The sequence below is a fragment of the Vidua macroura genome, chromosome Z (assembly GCF_024509145.1).
Source record: "Vidua macroura isolate BioBank_ID:100142 chromosome Z, ASM2450914v1, whole genome shotgun sequence".
NCBI classification, from domain to species: domain Eukaryota; kingdom Metazoa; phylum Chordata; class Aves; order Passeriformes; family Viduidae; genus Vidua; species Vidua macroura.
The window spans coordinates 29,310,813-29,331,392 of record NC_071611.1 but is presented as its reverse complement, the minus strand read 5'-3'; the positions used below and the strand labels follow the sequence as shown (position 1 = coordinate 29,331,392).

At 36.6% G+C, this 20,580-nt stretch overlaps 1 protein-coding gene across 2 annotated transcripts in view; it reads left to right on the top strand.

Annotated features, from left to right (window-relative positions):
* The first annotated feature begins 216 nt into the window (after positions 1–216).
* Positions 217–20,580, top strand: part of SREK1 (splicing regulatory glutamic acid and lysine rich protein 1) — a 33,576-nt gene continuing 13,212 nt past the window's right edge. The window contains exons 1-7 of one of the 2 annotated variants that reach the window (XM_054002723.1): positions 217–790; positions 6,052–6,185; positions 13,923–14,038; positions 15,364–15,528; positions 16,538–16,716; positions 17,300–17,430; positions 18,858–18,972. In XM_054002723.1, the coding sequence (XP_053858698.1) occupies positions 630–790; positions 6,052–6,185; positions 13,923–14,038; positions 15,364–15,528; positions 16,538–16,716; positions 17,300–17,430; positions 18,858–18,972 (1,001 nt within the window). In that variant the 5' untranslated portion in view covers positions 217–629. Of the gene's footprint in view, positions 791–6,051; positions 6,186–13,554; positions 13,636–13,922; positions 14,039–15,363; positions 15,529–16,537; positions 16,717–17,299; positions 17,431–18,857; positions 18,973–20,580 lie in introns of those variants that run through there. The other variant, XM_054002725.1, reaches the window with a different exon arrangement.

The window sequence follows — 20,580 nt, the reverse complement described above, 5'->3', positions numbered from 1 at the left end:
TGCAGGCAAGATCAATTTCACTGGGATAGCGTCGCAGTCAATTTAAACCAGAACAATTTATAACCCTTTCTATTACAAGCCCTTCCTGTTTAGACAGAGGGTGTGTTCAGAGGTCTGTTCCCTGGGGTGATTAAACTGTCTCTTACTGATCGTGGACACCAAACGCGCAATTAAATGGGAAATCTCATTTTTCCCCGGGGTCTGACCCCTGAAGGGCCCGGGCAGCCGACGGGCCAACCAGGCCAGCCCCTTGCCCGCCTCGCCTTCATAGCCGCCGCCGCGCGCACGGAAAAGCGCGAGGCAGGGGCGGGCCCTCACGGACCGCGCCTCTTCCTGGGCGGGGCGCGGCCCCGCGCCGGTCCCGCCCTACGCACGGCGGCCCGGCCGGCTCCATATGAGGTGGCTCCTGGGGAAGCGGCTCTTGGGGAAGTGAGTGATATCCAAGCCGCGGGCGGGCCGAAGGCCTCGTTGGCAGGGGCCTCCAGTTCCTCTGAGAACTCTTCTGGGAGCAACCGAGTGCACCACTAGAGCGCCCGTCCGCGGGGCCGCTACGGCCGGTGGCGCGCGCCCCTCTCGGTGGGCGGGCCCGCGCCCCCGGGTGCGCGCGGTAAGGCTGGGCAGGCGCCGCCATGATGAACAGCGGCGGCATCGGGGTCCCGTTGGGCTTCCCCCTGGGCCCCACGTCCGTCATCCAGGTCACCAACCTTTCCTCGGCCGTGACCAGCGAGCAAATGCGGACGCTCTTCGGCTTCCTGGGAGATATTGAGGAGCTGCGTCTCTATCCCCCAGAGTAAGTGGGGCCCGTGCCGCCCTCGGCAGCGACGGAGCCTAGGGATGAGGGAGGGCGCGGAGGAGCCGGGGGTGGCAGGATCGGCAGGGGCAGGAGGCCAGAGCCGCCATTTTGATTGCGGGCACCAGGGAGGCGTCACGTGGTCCTTGCCCTTTGTATGGCCGGAGCTGCGGAGAAGGCGCTGCGCCCGCACTTAAGATGGCGGCGCCGGCGATTTTCCCCCTTTCCTAAAAACTCGCTTTCTGTGTCTTGTCTGTCTCCTCGCCCACGCTGGGTGCAGGCGAGCTAGACCGGGGAATTCCAGGCCCGCCGTCGCCCGATTGCCTTTATTCTTTTTCTTTTTTTCCCTTCTGTTGGAAGGACCGTGTGCTCCGAGAAGGGGCCATTCGAACAGAAGCCAGAGTATCTGAGGTTTTGCGGAGGGCAGAGGAGGGAACCTGCCCTGTCTCGTAGTTGCCCCCAGTAAGGCTTATGAAGTAAATTAATGCGTCACATCTCTCCCTATGTTATAGCGGTTCGCGTGGTGTCAGCGGCGTGCGAGAGGTGCGCTCAGGTGGGAGATGCAGGGGCTTGCAAAATACCAGTGTTGCCTCTCCCGAGAAGGCGATGATCAGCAGGAGGAGATGATTTTTTTTCTCTCGAGACAGCAGTTATCCTGGGAAGCGAATAATAAATGTGCCTTATCAAACCTTGTATTTTCTTAGAAAAATTAAATCGGAATAGTGGAAAGGAGAGGACATTATTAGCATCCCAATACGTGAACTTTGATACAAAAATGCTCAGGCTAACAAAACTTTGATTTGCAAAAGAGAACAGCCAAAAAAGTTGGTGTTTATTAGTTTTTACGTAGCTGCATAACATCTGCCTATATTTGAATACCAATCATTCAGAAAAAAAAAATACATAAAAATATGCTTAAAATAAGACATGCATTACTGATAGCTATATTGTGGATTTTTATACAGTTTTATAGGGCTTTGTCCTGGACTTGTTCCATAGTTGCTTCTTTATATTTTGGGTTTTCTCTTGACTGAATCGATTTTTTTGTTGCAGCTGCTGTTCTTGTCTTTCACTAGGTTATATAACAGGTTTTAAGGGAAATGGGGACTTTCTTGACATTTATACACAAATAATGTTTATGCCAATATGTACAATTTTGCCAGGGTGTATATACACATAAAATACTAAAATCCAGTACCATAGTAGGGAATAACTTATGAATGTCAAGGTTATAATGCTGATGAATTCAGTTTTCAGAGATAGGATGCAGGATTGATACCTGCTTGACTCTTGGTTTTATTTACCGTTATTTATGCATACATGTTAAAAGTATGGTTTTCCTTGCCTCCTACTTATGGACATTTGAACTGACTTCCAAATTGCTACCTTGGGAGAAAATTAAGTAATTACTCCAATGCCTTTCCTTTAAAAAAAAAAAAGTGTTTCCTGTTGGCTTTCTGAAAATGTATTTGAATAACATTGTGATAAATTCGTAAAACAGTATTTCATTGACAAGTGGATAGGAAACAGAGGTGTCCCAAACAAAACATAAATCACTGTCAGTTTGCGGTACAGTTAGAAACTGAAGCTGGTTTGCAGGTTGTGACAGGTCTTTTGACTTGGATGGGAACTCTAGTATGCTAGCCCCTGCCGCGGCCTAGTGGTGTTTTCAGTTTAACAGGAGACCAGTGACACCTGTAATTGGATTCTTAGTCCCAGACATGCACAGAAAGTTCCATACACTTGTAACCCAGTTGAAGTCTGTCTTTCAGAGTCGGCTTCAAAATTACATGTGTAGGAATGAGCCTTCAAATGTGGCCTTAAGAAGATTTTTGAATGGTTAAATGTTGAAAAACTTATTGAGCAACAATTGGGTTTTGGCAGAACGAGTTGTTTGAAAGCAGGGAGTCACAAACTGTATCTATTAGGTGTGGAAAGACCTGCTGTGTAGTACTACTTGCTACTGAATAGTCTGGAGTGGTCTTGGAAGCTAGAACTCTTTTGGAGAATAAACTTTTGGTTTAACAAAAAGTTGGATGACTGGCTAGTTTGTCATAACCCTTCCCTAGTCAAGGGCAAGACTGGGTTGGCCTCTGTGTTCTGCCACCAGGAAGTTCTGCTCTGGTTGTAACCCCGCAGGTGTTGAGAGGTGGAGGCATATGCCATACCAGACCTTGGCAATGGGGTTTGGGGCCTCCTCTAGTTTGGAGTTTTAAAGTGTTCTGTTCATGAACGAGATATTTGGGCAAAGCCTAGTTTAGCATTGAGGAGTGCCACCCAAGTCACTCTCACTTGTATACCTTATCTGTTCTGACACAGCTGGATGGGCCACCTTCAGTTAACCAAGAAAAGGGAAGTCTCATCTGAGAAAAGGGGTTGTCATCTGTGTAGTCCAATAAATAAAATTGTTATATCCTGTAATGACAGCAATGAGGCAAAACACACAGAGCCTTTTTAAAATTGATCTGCAGAATTATACCATGATATTCTATTGAATATGAATAACTCATTTTGGTCATGTCCTCCACACCTCACACACCCCACCTCCCTGCCCCACTTGAGAAAATTTGGAGAGAATTAGAGAAATGTGTTGTAGCATTATCATTATTATCATTATTATCATTATTATCATTATTATCATTATTATCATTATTATCATTATTATCATTATTATCATTATTATCATTATTATCATTATTATCATTATTATCATTATTATCATTATTACTGTAGATTTCTGAATAGATCCTTCTTAGGAAATACTTTGGTTGATTTTTATTCTGTTAGGAGATGAATGTTGCTGTCTTCCTGCAAAGTGAAACAAAAATGTTAGAAATGTCCAAATACTATTTAGATATTTATTTCCTCTTAATTTTTTTTTTCAAAGAGACTAATTGCATTTTAGTAACTTTGAATTAGAGATACATGAGTTGCTTTTTGACATCAAGGCTGTGTAACCTAGGAAAAAGATCATGAGTCTCCCTCAATTGAGCCTCAGTAAAGGCTAGCAAAAAAAAAAAAAAAAAAAAAAAAAAAAACCACCAAAAAAAACCCACTAAAAGGAATTAGAGTAGGACTTCACTGTTTAGGAAAAAGCCTTCTTAAAAAGGATGATGAGAAGATTTTGGATGCCCCCTTCATAAAAGGAGAGGACTCGACCACTATTAAACCTTCTAAAATTTTAGATCTCTTAGATCTTAATAGTTTCCCCTGATGCAACTTTGATATGTTTTTAGTAGAGAGTGTCACCTTGTAGAGAATTTCTCCTTTCTAACCTCTGGAAAACACTTGGTATCAAGATGTCTTTGTAGGGCTTCATTTGCACAAGTGTTCAGACATCTAATATTTTTTAACGTACTGTCCACATAACTTTTGTGTTCTAAATCAGGGAATACAGGGGAGAGTAAATATTACAAAAACACACTTGATAGTGCAGGCTCTATAGATATTAAAATTTATAAGGATTATTGTGGGGGTCTGAAACTCCGTGGAGCGGAATTATATTTTTGAGTTGGCAAAGAAAATAAAAAAGGAAGAAAAGTCAGCAGATCTTAGAAGTCTTCAGCAGTGTGGGCCATAGAACCTTCAGTGGTGACTTCAGCCGTTTGGGTTATAACACTGAGGGATGTATTTTAAAATAAACAAGCAAACACCATACAGTAATGACAAGAAACTCCAAGACATGAGCTCCTCCCTCCCCTTAGAGTGCTCTCCCCCACCAAACCAAGCCAAACCAAATAAAAACTACTTGTGGCCATGGAAGTCTTTGTGGGGAATGAAGTATCTCTAGAGTACTGAAAAAGTCACAGCTGGCTGTCACCTCTGATGTTGGAAACTGGTCTCAACCGAGACCTTACAGCTGGCTCAGAAGCTGTTTTATGCAGTTATTTCCTTCCTGAATGTGGAAACTTGAAATGGTAAAAGCATTACCCATCACTAATAAATAAAAGTGGGCAGAAGAAATGTAGTCATCTTGAAATGTTTCTCTAAATTGTATGACATTGACTTTCATGTTTATGTGTCTCCCACTCCCTGTCTAGTTTTTCTTCCACAGTCTTGTCTGTTCTTACAGAATTTTCCATCATAGGTGTTTCTGAGTGCCATTCTGAATTTGGCCATCTCTAGATATTATACATTTGTGCTACTGTCCTGGTAGCCAGAAACATACTGGTTTGCCTGACTCAGGCTTACATTTTGGTTTATTTTTATAATTAATATGATGAGATCATGTGTCTGAAACTTTTGATTTGTATGTAAATCCTGAAATCTAATAGAATTTCACAGAATAACTGGGGGAAACACGTCCTTGGAATTCGAGGGGACTCCAAGATGGTTTGTGTTAAACTTGAACTGCTGCTGGTGCTTCCAGAAATTTGACAAGTATTTCCATTTTGGTTGTGACAGGACCAGGGTGAAACAGTCTATGCAACATTTTTTCCATGATTTCAAATGAAAATTGCTGATATTCCAGCAATACTGTATTCTCTCTTTGAATATTTACCTGTACTTCCTTCATGTGAAGAAATAAGCTGCTAATATAAAGGTTACAAACACTGACTATGGATTCAATTTTTAAAGCAAACTTAAGTGGTTTTGATCAAGATTGCATTGTTCTCTCTTGGCATACAGTGCAATGGAAAAATGAATTACAATTTTTTTTTTCCCTTTTGTAGCCATGTGGTGAGTTGCTCATACTTCCTCCGATGTTACTCCGTGCTACATTGTGCTGAACTGAGGCAAATTATTTTTGTTATATTAGTCAGCTAAGACCCAGTATTTGAAAGCCCTCTCATGAACTGTTTTTATCTTTGTAAGAATTAATAAAACTACTTTTGTGAAAGCTGGAGAAAGAATATTGATTATTACAGGCTAATATCTGAAGGACCCACCAAAAAATGGCAGGGTTTCTTGTTTGTCTTTCCTAAACAAAGATTATTTTCAGAAAAAAAAATAAACTATTATTTGGCAATTGTAATTGTCAAGTAAATATGCTCCTTAAAATAGTAATTTAAAATGTACTATTCAGTGTTGTGTAGCTAGATAACAGAAGAAAATTAGTCTTGTTAATTAGTGATTTTGGCTTATGTAAGTTTTCATTAAAAAAGTGCTCCATCTTATCTCACTGTTACAGCAAGTTAGTAGATTTCTATACTTTAGGCTTCCTTTTCTAGGAAAAAACCTTTTGTTTTCCTAAGGAGTAATAGTTGAAAATACGTGCATACAGTTAAGACTAATTGGTTTTTTTTCCTTTTATCTTGCAGCAACGCACCTCTTGCTTTTTCCTCCAAAGTATGTTATATTAAGTTTCGTGAAGCATCGAGTGTTGGTGTGGCCCAGCATCTAACTAACACGGTTTTTATTGACAGAGCTCTGATAGTTGTGCCCTGCGCAGAAGGTTGGTATTTTAGACATTCTCCTGTAATGTTGGTCTTTGTTGTGTTTGTTAATTGTTTTAAGCTTTCTATGTAAGGTGATGCTCTGTTGTTGTGTTATTTTATTTTATTGCTTTTTGGAAAAAAAAAGCCTTGAAACAAAATAGAAAATTGAATTAAAAAAGCCCCAGTTATACATGTTTAATGGAAATTCAGCAATAGCCAAAAGCTAGTTGGTTTAAGTTATGATAACTCAGGTTTCCATAGTTATTACGTATTTTGAAGGAAAAGAAAGGAAAATAATTCCTTTCACTATGGTTTGTGTAGGCAAGTGTGTTTGCACACAGAGTTCCCACTGAAGTCAATGGAGCTCTGAGAAGATCAGGCAATTTCCTGACACTTAACATTGCAGTTTGAATCTTAATGTGTCACCTCTGCTGTAGAGATTTTTTTTGCTGATTTGTGCTTTTTTAAATATACTGATTATTTCTGCATTTTTAGAGTGCATCCCAGTTTTGTCTTACAGACGTGATATACTCATTTGGCCATTTTAGAGTCATCTAATCCAAGATACTTAGCATTCAAAATACTGTTTGAATATAAATGTTTATGTGCTAGTTTAATTTTTAAACAAACATTTTTCCTTCTTGTTACTGTTGAAAATGTTACTTGATGTGCCATAAAAAACTTTCATTATGTATACTGGTACTCCTTTTTTGTTTTGGATATCTGTTTAAATATGCAGTGATCTGTCCAGAATGCTCCCATCATAAAGTGTTCTTAAAAACATTATTGATATAATGTAATTGCATTAAATGTTCTTAAAAATATTACTAATGTAATTACATTAAAACTCTCATAAGATAAAATAGTTGATGAATTTTACATTAAGAGATGTTCCTTCCCCTAGCTCTGAGGCCATGTTTTTACAGATGTGTTGAGTACAAGACAGTTTGTGTTGTTAGTAGAAGCATCCTAGATTTGAATACAATTACATGAAGCAAGTTCTTGTGGCAGGCATATCAATGGATTTAGGCAGAGCCCCATTGACTTCATTAGGATCACTGTGGAATTTAGCCTCTGACTGGTACTGGACCTTTTGCCTCTTCAGAATGGAATCATTCCAGCTGATGGAGTGAACCTGACTGTACTTTCAACTTAATTGCTGTTTTGCCATGAACAGCAAAATGTAGAGTGATTGAACTGTAAACTGCAGCAGATAAAGAAATACCTCTTATTAACATCTCTAACTGCAAGAGTCAGGTTTTGGTTCAAAAAAATACTATTGACTTCTTGCAGTTTGTTAACAAGGTCCCAGAGCACCATGTTTTGGCATGTTTGCTGCATCATGATCTAAATAGTGTGAGGTGAGTGCTGCTAAAATACTCATCTGGGACATTCTTAACAAACTGACAAATCTCCAAAATTTCACAAACTATAAAAGTACTTTCACTAAAGGCCATATTGACCTACAGTATACTGCCTTTTCTTGTAGCTTTCTTAGGCAGGTCATGCAGCACATACATTTATCTTTGTAAAGCCTAGGTTTTTAGTTCCTTTTGTATCTTGTTTTGGAGGCTCTTTGTTTTCATATTTTTAACTTGTTCTTAAGCCACGAAGAGAATATTGCTATATATATGGACTGGAAACTGTGTAGAGGCTAAGGGGACCAGAGTCTCCAGTTGAAGAATTGCCCCTAAATAAATAGACAGAAGATTGTTCAGAATCTTAGTTTTATATTTCATCAATAAGATTTTAACACTGGTTCAGTATTGCCAGAGAGGGAAGATGGCTGCCTAATGAGGGAACAACACTTCCTGGTGTTTTTCTTGTGATGAGATTACTGCCTGACGTGATATGGCAACAGGCAGGTAAAGCTACATTTTCATGTGTCTTTTGTGGTAGACAGTGAATGAAAGGAGAATAAGTCAAAATTCTGGCAAATCTTGTTCCAGCTCTATTCATAACTGGCTGATCAGGCATTTCTGAGAAAACACGGTCACTGTTCAGATACATTCTGGACTCCACAGTAATGTATGCATAATTAGATGAACAAGTGATTGGGTTTTGAGGTTGCCTTTTTTGATGTCAGAATGCTGTTCTCTGTAACTTCGTATCAAAATCACTCATTTATAAAAATATGTGAAATTATACAAATTTAGCTTTCTGATTAATTTATTGTGTGAAATAAGTATGGCTTTGGAGACCATGGCATAAGGGTTTTTTCACTATGTGTCATATGATGCACTGTTAGTAGAGTCAGTGAAGTGGATCATGGGTTTTAAAAGTAGTGATGGCTTTTTATGCTGCCATTGACCAACATTGCCAGTAATAAAAAATTTAATGTGTAGGTAAACATAGAGGAGAGGTAAAATGGAAATCTAAAAACCTGGTTCAAAAAAATAGGAAAAAAATCTGAAATTTGGAGTGTATTTAAAGAGTGGTAAATAAAGGAGGAAATCACTACAGAATGAAATCAATGTAAAGTATGCGACAGTTGATGAACAATTTAACAAAATTGTAATTGTAAATGAAGTAAGCTTATTAAGCTGTGAAAATACGACTTTTTGTGTGTGTCTGTATTGGTAGATTTTTCTTTAAATATGCTTTGAAAATGCAAAGGTTGAAAGCTAAACAAAGATGCCACCCTAATCTTTCTAAATTTTATGTCCACATTATCTGGTAGATGGATTTTGACTATTAATTTGGTTTTGTATGTTTTCTCTGTGTGATATTTGTGCATTATTAGATGACTAGACTGGCCAAGGCAGACCTGTTACACTTGCCTGAGTTAGGCATTGTTTGCCATGCCACTAAACCTGCCGCCAAGTGAAACCTTCATGGGGGAAATGAGATCGAAGTCTGACCTGCTGAAGATGGACGCCCTGTCTCTGTTTTTATTTTATTTTGCTTTCTTTCCTTTGTTTCTTTTATTTTTATTTTATTTTGTCCCTTTTTTGTTTTGTTCTGTTAAATCTCTTTCCCTTGTACTTGTGAACTGGTACTTCAGTTCTGTAAAATGATGTTTGTAAAGGGTTCATGGTGTTTGATTTTGAAGTTGACCTGAAGCTGCTTATGAATGGTGGATGGTATATGGAGAATTTAGAAAATGATTCATTTTTAGTGCTCTGAATTAAGGATATCTTTGATTTGGAATTTAAGTATCTAAATTCAGCAGATGAGTACGTTGTGTCAGAAGACAGGAATAGTGTTTCGAGATCTATTCTTCCATATGTTGTGCTTTATGAGTTTGTCTTGGAAAAGGACAGTTAAAACTCTTACTTTGGGAGAAAGCAACTTTAGAAAGTAAAGTCATAGTATTTCTCTGCTACTTTCCCTCAGCAGAGTGTTCTATTTTATGTTGCACCAGCTATTTAAAAGAAGGCTTACTATTTATGTCTAACATGATGAGTTTAAAATAATTACTTCTGAAATTGAACTTTTATGAATATCGAATGTCATTAAATACTTGTTTACTTCTGATGAAACCTTGCTCCAGTGAGATCAGTGGTAGTAAGATTTCATCTTTTTTTTCTGTAACTTTCAGAAAAAACTATTTACCACTCATAAGTACAAATGCAGCCTGAAGTTTTGGTTGGAGTGTGTTATGTGAGACACATTGTCTTTTAACACTGTTACTTGTGGGAAGATTGAATCAGTTTTCTTTGTGTGGGTGCGTGTGTGTTGCACTTTGACATGCTCTAGTGGTAATTATTTCAGGAAGATGTTTTTAAAAAACCACTAAAGTCAGAAAAAAAAAAGGGTTTTTCCAGTCATCTCAGAGTTTCAGAAGCCCTGGCAGTTCATGCTGGAGTGATTGATCTCTAAATGATGTTCTTCTTGTGAAACAGAAGCCCTGAAACAGAAGTGGTGGTGGATAAAGTGGTGCGTCTAGTCCTCAGGCACTGCTCTTCCCAGCCAGCTGCACTGGGATCTCTTGTTTTTACTCCTTTCACCAGACTCTGCACTGCAGCTGGGAAGAGCTTTGATTTGTGATCTTTGTTGAATTTGGCTGTGACAGTTGTAATTGCCAGTAGCTGTAATCTCTTCATTCGCTTCTGCTAAGTCCACTACGATTCATAAGTTGGATCTAATAGAAATTACTTTATTTCTAAGCATACGTGTTCCATTGATGTAAAATAGCAGGAAAATAATGACCTTTTTAATGTTTATAGTAGACTGTGAACTCTTCAGTTTTTTTAAAACAAGCAAATACGTTGCAGAAGCACTTTGGATGTGAGGCTTGACTGTGTAGGTTCACTACAAAGAGTTGGAAATTAATTTGAGTGCTTGAAGAATAAAAATACTGTTATTAGTACTTGTTTGATGCAGATGATTCTGTTTAGCTTTCAGCAAAATGGATTCTAGTATGGACTAGGTTGTCTAGGGCTCTTTAGACTAATGGTACAAAAAAGTAGCAGTCACAACCATGCCTTTAAGCAACACTGTGACAATGTACGTTTGCTTCCAGATTGTTTTGCAAAGGGGAGAATCAATAAATGATCATAGAACCTGTAGTTTGCTAAGCAGAGGAGCTTCTAAGAAATCTGTCTAAGGATGTGGTATAGATACGGCATCATTATTTTGACTGCTCCCTCATTAGAAAATAAATATCTTCACCTCATTCTTACTCAGATTTTAAATACCATGTTCGAAAAATGAAAGTATTATTTTTAAAATAAATTGTCCTAAACTGTTGTGTCATAACCTGCATGTTCTGATGTATTCAGTGGGCTTGTATTCCTTTTATAAATACAATCACACAGGTAAAACTGCAAAATTTAAAGCTCTTTACTCATTAAGTTATTTGGACTCACATGTTAATTTGTTTTTCAAAACTATTTAAAGAATATGAAGGTAGATACTCAAGATACTGCAGTTTTTTGGGGTTTTTTTGGTTTTTTGGGGTTTTTTTTTTTGTTTTGTTTTTTGTTTTTTTTTTGTTTTTTTTTTTTTTACACAACAGTGTTCTGTAGAATTTTTTTTAAAACTTGACCTGGACTTAAAAACTGTAAAAGTTATTCTGAAGAGACAGTGTCATTGAATATACAGGCAATTTTTTAGGATTCTGTCTGTAGAAATAGACCCTTTCTCATTCTTGAAAACAAAATAAATGAATCTTTCTTTGTGGTGTGGAACTAACCTACTTGATTTTTGTTTTTAAAATAGAACTTTACATTGTTGAAAGACCAAAATATACTGGAAATAATGCTGCAAACTTTATAATTTACTTATGCATGCTGTTCATTCTGTGAGCTGCTATAGTGTTGAACCTACCTGAAATGTTCAGTGGATTTCTTGAACAATAATTCAGCAAGTTAATGATTTCAGTTATTTCAGTGCTATGATGCATATACTTAAAGTTTAGGCTTCTACTGAAGTCACTTTGTGAACTTGAGTCATCGTCTTAGTTGTATGTGCCTAACAACTCCTGTTTAAAAGGGCTAAATGCCTAAGCATTTTATAAGTTTACCTGGTTAAGTGTGTATTGAATTGGCTGTATGTAAGTGCATACTTAAATTAGGCATATACTTATGTATAGTACTGACCAAGGATCTCAGTTAGCATGCAGGCACACCACTATCAGAGCCATTTCTACCATTGGATTTAATTGTGCCATGTCTCTTGAACTATAGAAACCTGCAGGAGTAGCTGTTTAATTGCAAGATGCTGACTGTTCAGGATAAGTTCTGGTTGATTACTCATTTGAAAAAACTTTAATACTTTGATTTTCTGAAGAACTGGTACATAACTCTATGCCTAATTTGCATGCACATCTGCTGGAACCGTATATTCAAAAGCCTTTTAGTAGGCCTACATATTAGACAGGATACACAAAGTACCTGATACTTTTGAGTAGCCAGGCAAATCAGGTACCCTTCTTATTGCATGCCTGACTTCAAAATGAGATCTGTTAAAAGGGCTGAACATTGTGATGGTGACTTAGATTCATGCATGTTTTTTTAAGAAGTCCTGGGAGTCATTATTACACAGTTAACTCTTAAGCACTAATTATTTTCCTATTTTTCTCTCTTAGTGAGCAAAATCAAGTGGTTTCTTACATGTTAAGTTGCAAGGTGTCTCAAAATTTAACATAAATAAAATAGATGTAAATAGAAAGCATAAATAAAAATGGATACTGTTATTTTATCTGTTCTGTTTGACCCATGCTACATATAAATTAAGTTTCCTTTAGATTTGGTTTGTCATTCAGTCATCCAGCTGTAACCCACACTTTCCCACAGATCTGTAGAGCAGGTTTGCAGCACTTGTTTCTTTTCATTTTTTAAATCAGAATGTTTGCTGTGGTGTCAGTTGGAACTCCTATCGCTAAACCTGCAGGTTGTTCTGAAACCTACTTTGAATTTTCCTTTTCAATAAGAATATTAATCTTCAAATTTTGGATTTAGATGTTTTGTAGTTAAAACATGCAGTTTTAATCAAGGCAGGAAACCACTGGCACACTTTTTATGTATTACTTGACTATTAAAACAATGTTGAAATAAAAGCATTTACTTTATTAAGATCCATGGGGCAATATCAAAGGACTCAGTTGATTAACATTTATACAGTTATGCCAGTAATTTTGAACGGATCATAGATACCTAGTGTAGTTAGAACTTCTTTCAGTATTTTTTTAGTTTAGTGTTTAATGTTTCTGTCAGTTTTAATCCCTTTGCATTTCAAATTTAAAATGTAAACTTAAATGTAATCATAATTGTTTAACTATTAATCTTTTTGGTGTTGGAGATATTTTGGGGGTTCATTTATTAGTGTAATCATGGCTAACATTCAATGCATTTAATTCAGATTAGTTGTTACTTACTTTTGGCATTACAGGAGGCCTATAATCTGGTTAAAATAGCAGGAAGTACCTATGTTGGGAAAACAGAGCTTGCTTAGCCTGATCAGTTATGATTTTCTTCAGTCTTAGTAAATTTAGAGTTAGCTTACCAGTTTCAGATAAACTGAGGTGACTAGAATATGAGAGTACAAATTTAAGTTTTATCTACTCTTCCTTCATCCACTTTCAACTTCACTTGTAGTATGTATTCTATGCAGTCAGAGTAGTTCAGTAGTTTATTATTTTCTGTTTTATTTATTTTTACATTCTAAGTAGGTAGCACCAGAGTAATAAAGAAAAGCACAAATTTCAGTCAGCACATACTTTGGTTATTTTTTTTTTTTCCTTTTTTTTTCTTTTTTTTCTTTTTTTTTTTTTTTTCTTTTTTTTTTTTTTTCTTTTTTTGGTTTTCTTTCTTTTACTGATTTGGTTATTTGCCATTTCTGGGGATTAAACTTTAAAAAATGTTCTTCTTTTCTGTATCTGATGTTCTGTGTGCTATTAGTGATGCAGCCAACACGAACGGTTGTCATGTGTAAAACAACTTTCGATCACCGCGAAAACACCGCCCTGGGAAAGCGTCCATGCTTGATATCGTTTGGTTCATGAACGTTAAGTTTCCAGTACAGGTGACCCATAGCTCAAAGTGTTAAATAATTATATACATTATTCAGTTTTTAAAATAATAATCCATTAATGAGATTGCTAGTCTTTGAAGTTTTGCTCACTTTTGTTTTTCCTAATAGAGCAGGGTAAAAGGAAAAACTTACGTTATTTGTTTCTTTGTAAGGATCTGGTAGATAGATTCATTGTTATTTATTACATTTTTAAATGCAAGGGTAATTGTAAAATCATAGAATGAGTAACATCTGGCTAGTGTTCCAGCTCTGTGTAATGCTTTCATTTGCTTCTTCAGGTAAAATCCCAGATGAAGCCAAAGCCCTGTCTCTACTGGCGCCTGCTCCTACTATGACAAGTCTGATGCCTGGTGCAGGGTTGCTTCCTATACCTACACCAACTCCCTTGACTACAGTAAGTGAAGTTCAGTATAATTTCCAGTTTCCTCTGTTCTCTGTAGCCTTTTCTGTAGACAAGGAATGAGGACTATCTGGTCGACAGATGTTGCAGTGAGGGTTTAGCTGTGGCTCTCCTGAGGATTGATCAGAAGATATACATGTGCTACCTTCCCAGGGTTTTTCTTTCAGATTACTATTTTCCAAAATAGCGGGTAAAATACTGGTTTTGGTTTTTGTTCTTTTTTAATTGCCATCCTACCTTGTAGGATCATGAATTTGGTCCAGTGGTAGTTACCACTGCCAAAAAATTTATTAAAACCTAAGTTACATTGACACCAGTGCTTCAAAACATTAAAAGCTGCAGTAGAGACTTTTCCTTGATATCTCTATGGCAAGATTTTTGACTGTTAAGACTGTCTAACAATGTTTTCACTATGAAAAGTAGAGGAGCTTGGTTATGCAATTTCTCCTCCATTCCCTTTTGCCTCTGTAAGCCTTTCTTGACATCAGTGAATTGCTGTGGGTTATTGAAGGAAAATTTAAGGCTAAATAGAGTAGTATTTTCCTTTGTTACATAAAAAAAGGTACTGAGGGCTTGTTAAGAATTCCCCACACTTCTTAGAAAATTCATTTCTTGAAAAGACAGTTGCTTTTTGGGTAGAGAAAATTCAAGCCAGGAACTCAGTGGACCAATTTTGTAGTGATTTATAAGTGACTTTTTGTAACGTTTCATAGGAGAGTTTTCCATTTCCAGTTCCAAACATGAGAGCTGTATACTTTTCTCATTCTCTAGGTATGAGTGGAAGAACTTAGAACATTCTTTGCATTTCAACTATAATTGATTTTATCTTGGGTGATTCATTTGTCCAGAAGACACTTATGTGTCCCTTTGATCCTGAGCACTGGAAGTTCCCTTCTTTCCTTGCTGAGCAAGATCTCAGCCATTCCTCATCCAGTCCAAATACTTTTTTCAAAAAAATAAGAATACTGGCAGTGTCTGAAAGAGTCTTACTCAATTTATTTGACTCTAAGCATTAGAGCCTGTATATTTTGTGATTAATATATATCCCTGTCCAGATCTCTTCAATAATATGTTAACTGATAACCCACAGAATATTTTAACTAATAGCTATATCTTAAGCTAATTTCTGAGTAGATTTTTCTTCTTTAAAAAAACCTGCTGCATTATGACCTTTAAAGTATTGCTTAGATCTGTTTTACATTAGATCTGTTCATCAGATCTGTTTTACAGAAATACATCTAGGTAAACAAGTATTAAGAATTAGAATATCTTTCACTAGTGCTTGACTGCAAAGTGTATTCTGTGCTTGTATTTTCCAGCTTGGTGTTTCACTTGGTACTTTAGGGGCTATACCAGCAGCAGCATTGGATCCTAACATTACGGCGCTGGGAGAAATACCACAACCACCAATTATGGGAAATGTGGATCCATCCAAAATTGATGAAATCAGGAGAACAGTCTACGTTGGAAACTTGAATTCCCAGGTAGTTTTTTTTTGTTTCTGTGTTGTAGAAATACAAACAGAAGGTGTGAAAATGTTATCTATGAATTCTAATCTTACATGTTAAAAGAGTTTCTGTTAGTTAATGATAATATGAATTTAAACTGATCTGATTTTAAACAAAACTTAATTTTTTATTCATGTTGTTTCAAATTTGAAGGTTCACGAGCCAGTCAGATTAGATCAGACTTTGTCAGAATACCAGAGAATCCACTGTAGATCAATTAAAGAAACCTACTTCTAATTGTGTGTGTTGGTTAAATGTACAGCTTAGTTGTGTTAGATGAGCAATCCTCAGAAGTCATGAGATCATGGTAGCTGTCCCCCACATCACAGTGTAGTTGCTTAGGTACAGTAAGATGGAATGATGTGTCCTACTGGAAGTTCTAAAATTAGCATAAATCTCTTTCAGTCAGCAGCTTGGTTTTTTGAGAGGCGATCGGATTAATAGAAAAATATTTGCTTTTGACTGATAGTAATGTAAGTATTACATTTCGAGGTTTTTGACTTCTGAAACATCTACTGAGTGTAAAAGTACTATTGATTGGGATAAAATAAAACAAACTGGAAGCTAGTAGAAAGCCACATAAATCTAAGTCCTTTAATATTGTTTGGATTTTTTTGTTTTAGTTGATCAAAAGGTAGAATCAGTAGCTTGGAAACAGGTACAAGGAAATTTCTTACCAATTACTTCAGATTAGTTGCCTAAAAACTACAAAATCCCATGTAAATATATTTTTCTTTTTTTCACCTAGGTGAAGGACTAAGGGCTTGTGGCTATACTATTTAAAATTGTAGAATGTTCTTTGGATTAATGGAAGAAAAAATATACATCTTTAAGTCTTAAAATGTAACATTCCCAAATTCATGTCACCTTTTTAATAATGCTGAGATAGCATTCCAAAAATCTGTGGCTCTTAGGCTACTCAATATAATAGATAATGGTTTTCATTGTATAGTTTACTTCAGCTGAGCTCTTCTACTCTTTCTAGACTACAACAGCAGATCAGCTGCTTGAATTTTTTAAACAAGTTGGAGAAGTCAAATTTGTGCGAATGGCAGGTGATGAGACGCAACCAACACGATTTGCTTTTGTGGAATTTGCAGACCAAAATTCTGTACCTCGAGCTCTTGCCTTTAATGGAGTTATGTTTGGAGACCGGCCACTGAAGTAAGAAATTAATTATCCATATTGCTGTTGAATGAGGTATTTGTTTGTGTCGTTATACACGCATTTGTGACTTATGTGTAGCAAAATGCTGTGACTAGTATTTTTTCAGTATGTGGACCTGTTGTTAACAAACCAAAACATTTTTATCAACTCCAGTTTCACAGTTTGGCATAAATTTCTCTCAATGGAATACATATAGCATTGAGTAAAATACATTTATATGAATCTTGAGGTAGTGTAAGCTATAATAGTGAAAAAATCTTTGATGTCCATAGCGCTAATTAAGTTTTCAGTATGATGTGTATGTAGTTAGTAGGTGTTAATGTGAAGATTTGATCTGAAATAGAGAAGTAACTTCCTGGACTTCTACTAAAAATATTGCAACATAAGAATACTGTTCTGCCTTTCTTTAAAAATGGTAAGATTTCAAAGTAATAAAAGATACTTTGGATAGTTGGAACAGATGGGTGTTTTACTAAAGTTTTAAGTTTTAATTTTTTACAAATTTGAGATGTTTTCCTGTTTTTCATTTGCCCTGTTCAAATCTTTAAGAATGAAAGATTTTTGTTTTTCTTTAACTTAGGATAAATCACTCCAATAATGCAATAGTGAAGCCTCCTGAAATGACACCACAAGCTGCTGCCAAGGAGCTAGAAGAAGTGATGAAGAGGGTAAGGGAAGCCCAGTCTTTTATATCTGCTGCTATTGAGCCAGGTAGGTATATTGTGTTAATTACTGAACAGGCACATTCTGTGTTTACCTTGGTACACATTTCTAAGAGTATTTTCAGACACAAATGTAAGACACAAGAGAAGGGTATCCAGAAGTATTCAGTACATGCTGGGGGGAAGAAACCAAAATAATCAAAATTCTGTTCATGCATCTAAGAAGTGGACTGAAGCTTTTTATTTCATCATGTGTTTTCAGATACATGTTCACTGAATGTTTTCAAACATGCAAATTTGATACTAAATCCATACTTAATGATGGCACTTTTTAAGTTAAGAGCACTTGACAACGTTTAAAAGAAAATGCTTTCTATTTTTTGTTGTCCTTTAGCACCCATTAGTGCCATAGTTTTACGATCAGCATTAGCTAGCATGGTTCAGAAAGCAGTAATACTATGCTTTACTTATCTATAATGAGCAGGATAATTTGGTTTCTTTTTCATGGTGCCTAAAGGCTGTATGCATCCTCAAAGCAAATGGGATCAGAGGATGAATCTGGGATAAATATTAACATATTGTAAAGGACTTCTTTTCATCCAGTTCCCTGTTCCCTGTTAACACTGATATGCCAGCTCAAGGAGGAAGGTGATGTTGTGTTGAGAGGTTAGACAGACATTCCAGTGGTGATTTATACTGGCTTAAACTGATTGCAAAACCATAGCATAAAAAAAATCTCAACTTCGTAAACTTCCTGCTGCTTTTTGTCATTGCCATTCTTCTTCCTAACAAACCAGATACTGTCTAGTGTTGGGTAGATAGTGTGGAGTCTTGATGGTTTTTTGAGGGGGGGAATAATTTTCTGTTGTGTTTTTTGGTTAGAAGTAAAATAACTCTACCACTTTATCACTGTTAAGCAACAGAATAACAATTAGACTCTGAATTGTGGTGAGCTCACTGTTTAGGTTTCTGTTGACTTTCTTGCCTTCAGTCAGACTTTTCAGCCTCTTCTGTTCTTCCTTTCCTCCTACGAAACAATGATGAATAAAACTTCAGTATTTGTACAGTTTGAAATATCTAAAAATACAGACAGTAATTCTTATATTTTATTCTTGTTTTCAAAATTATGCCCTCTAAATTTACTCTGTTCTTCTCAAGTTATTAAAAAAAAAAGAAGGTAATTATATTAACTAAATAGAGCAAAAGGAGGACGTGTTATGATCTTGTGCATTGTGGCAGCAACATAAATCACATTCGTAGTAGAGCTAGCTGTTTATAATTATCTGGTTTATGTGTACTGCTGCAGGATGGCTGCACTCAATGAGTATATGCAGTGACTTTCTTGGATGTTTCTGAAGGATATTTGCAAAGAAGGAAGATGTGCAATATATGTGGTACATTCCACTTGTGCCAGATTGTTAACTGGTATCTTTAAATGTTCTGAGCTTACACTGCAAAGTGGTTTTTCCCTCTCAGAGTCTGGAAAGAGCAGTGAAAGAAAAGGCGGTCGATCTCGTTCCCATTCTCGTTCAGAATCCAGGTCTAGCTCAAAATCCCGATCTAGAAGGAAAAGATCACACTCAAAACACAGGTAGGTATGCTTTTTGTTTCAGACTAAATCATATTGGGATTTTTTGCAAGGTGCTGGTTACTGATATTTTTAGTTATAGACAAGTATTGCTATAGAGATTACTAACTTGCACCCAGAAGATCAGCATAACCAGAAACTTTGTCTCTGAATAGATACTCTTTTCCTCTAAACCCTAAATATTTATAGGATTACTTTCAGTTTAAACATTCTAGAAGGCACTTCCTGTGTCACGTAAAAAGTTCTGTGGGTTTTTTGTACATTTTATGTTTTTGTACATTAGGCTATGTAGCCAAATAACATTTTGTGACCTGTATTTTATAGAGAAACCTGCATTTTGTGGATGAAGCATATAATTTACTGGTAACACCTGAGCAGATAGGTTGGCTGTTTTTTTCCCTGGTTTTTGGTATTGTCCTCAACTTCTAAGCAGTGAGTTAATTTCATCCTGTAAATGTGAAGTTATGTTTTTAAAAAGCATACGGAAAAGGCTTCAGGGGCAGTTTTTTATTTGTCAGGTTTTATTTGCTTTGCTAAATTTGTTCAGTTCTGAAACAGAAAATTATTAGATCATTCTCAAAGATTAAGGTTTTTTTCTGTGAATGAAACATAGAACTTGTTCTGTGAGAATTATAAGGCTTCCCAAAATCGTCCAGATTCTTTCGATGTCAGGAGTATATTCTGAGAACCTAGGCAAATCAATCTAAAGATACTTGGCTAAGGATAAAAAAAAGCCCCACAATTTGGAATGTTATTTGATTGCTTACACTTCTAAAAGGTGGGTGGTGTCCATATTGCAGCAACAGCTCTGAGGCATCCTTTCATTCATCTCTTCAAACAAGGCTACTAGGATACTTTTAAATACAGAAAATCTGGTGAGAGGGAATTATCATCAATTATACTATCAAATAAATGTGATACAAATGCAGGCTTCAGTTTTGCAATGGTAGGGAACCACAGCACGTGTTTTCTAGTGACTTCAAAATGTTAGGTACTTTTTAATGCAAGAAGGACCCTTTGGTCACTTCCTTATTGCTTGCTTTTCTGCTATGTCCCTAACTCAAGGCATAATTGAAAAACAAACTGGTTTTTGCTCAACAATGCAGTAATTTCAGTACTATGTTGTATTGGCACAAACCAAGTGGAATTTTAGAAGACAAGCTTTTCTTTCTTTAAATGCAGAAAACCTGTTCCTTAAACAAATGTTAATTATTATATTTTTTGTTTTGTTAAATTGTTTAATATTGCTACTGCCAGTTTTGAGAACATGCTGAAAAAAAGCCAGTCTGACCTGTTGAGGCAGCCTCATCCATAAAAATAATCTATCCTTACTGCTTCCCTGTTTCACTGTTTTATATAACATCATTTTTGTCTCTGTGACATAAAATGTATTGGAGGTTGTGCTTTGATTCTGTTGCAATAAATTGGACTTGCAGTTGATTTGTATTTCTCTGCTGATAAGGAAAACAAAGCTGTAGGTAAAAAATGGCTTCCCCTCTTCTTGGTATATTTTACTGATGCTGTTTGGAACTACCTAAAAACAGGGGCCAGACAAAATTAAGGGAATAAAAAGTGATTATATTTATTGAAGGGCCTCCACATACATTTAGG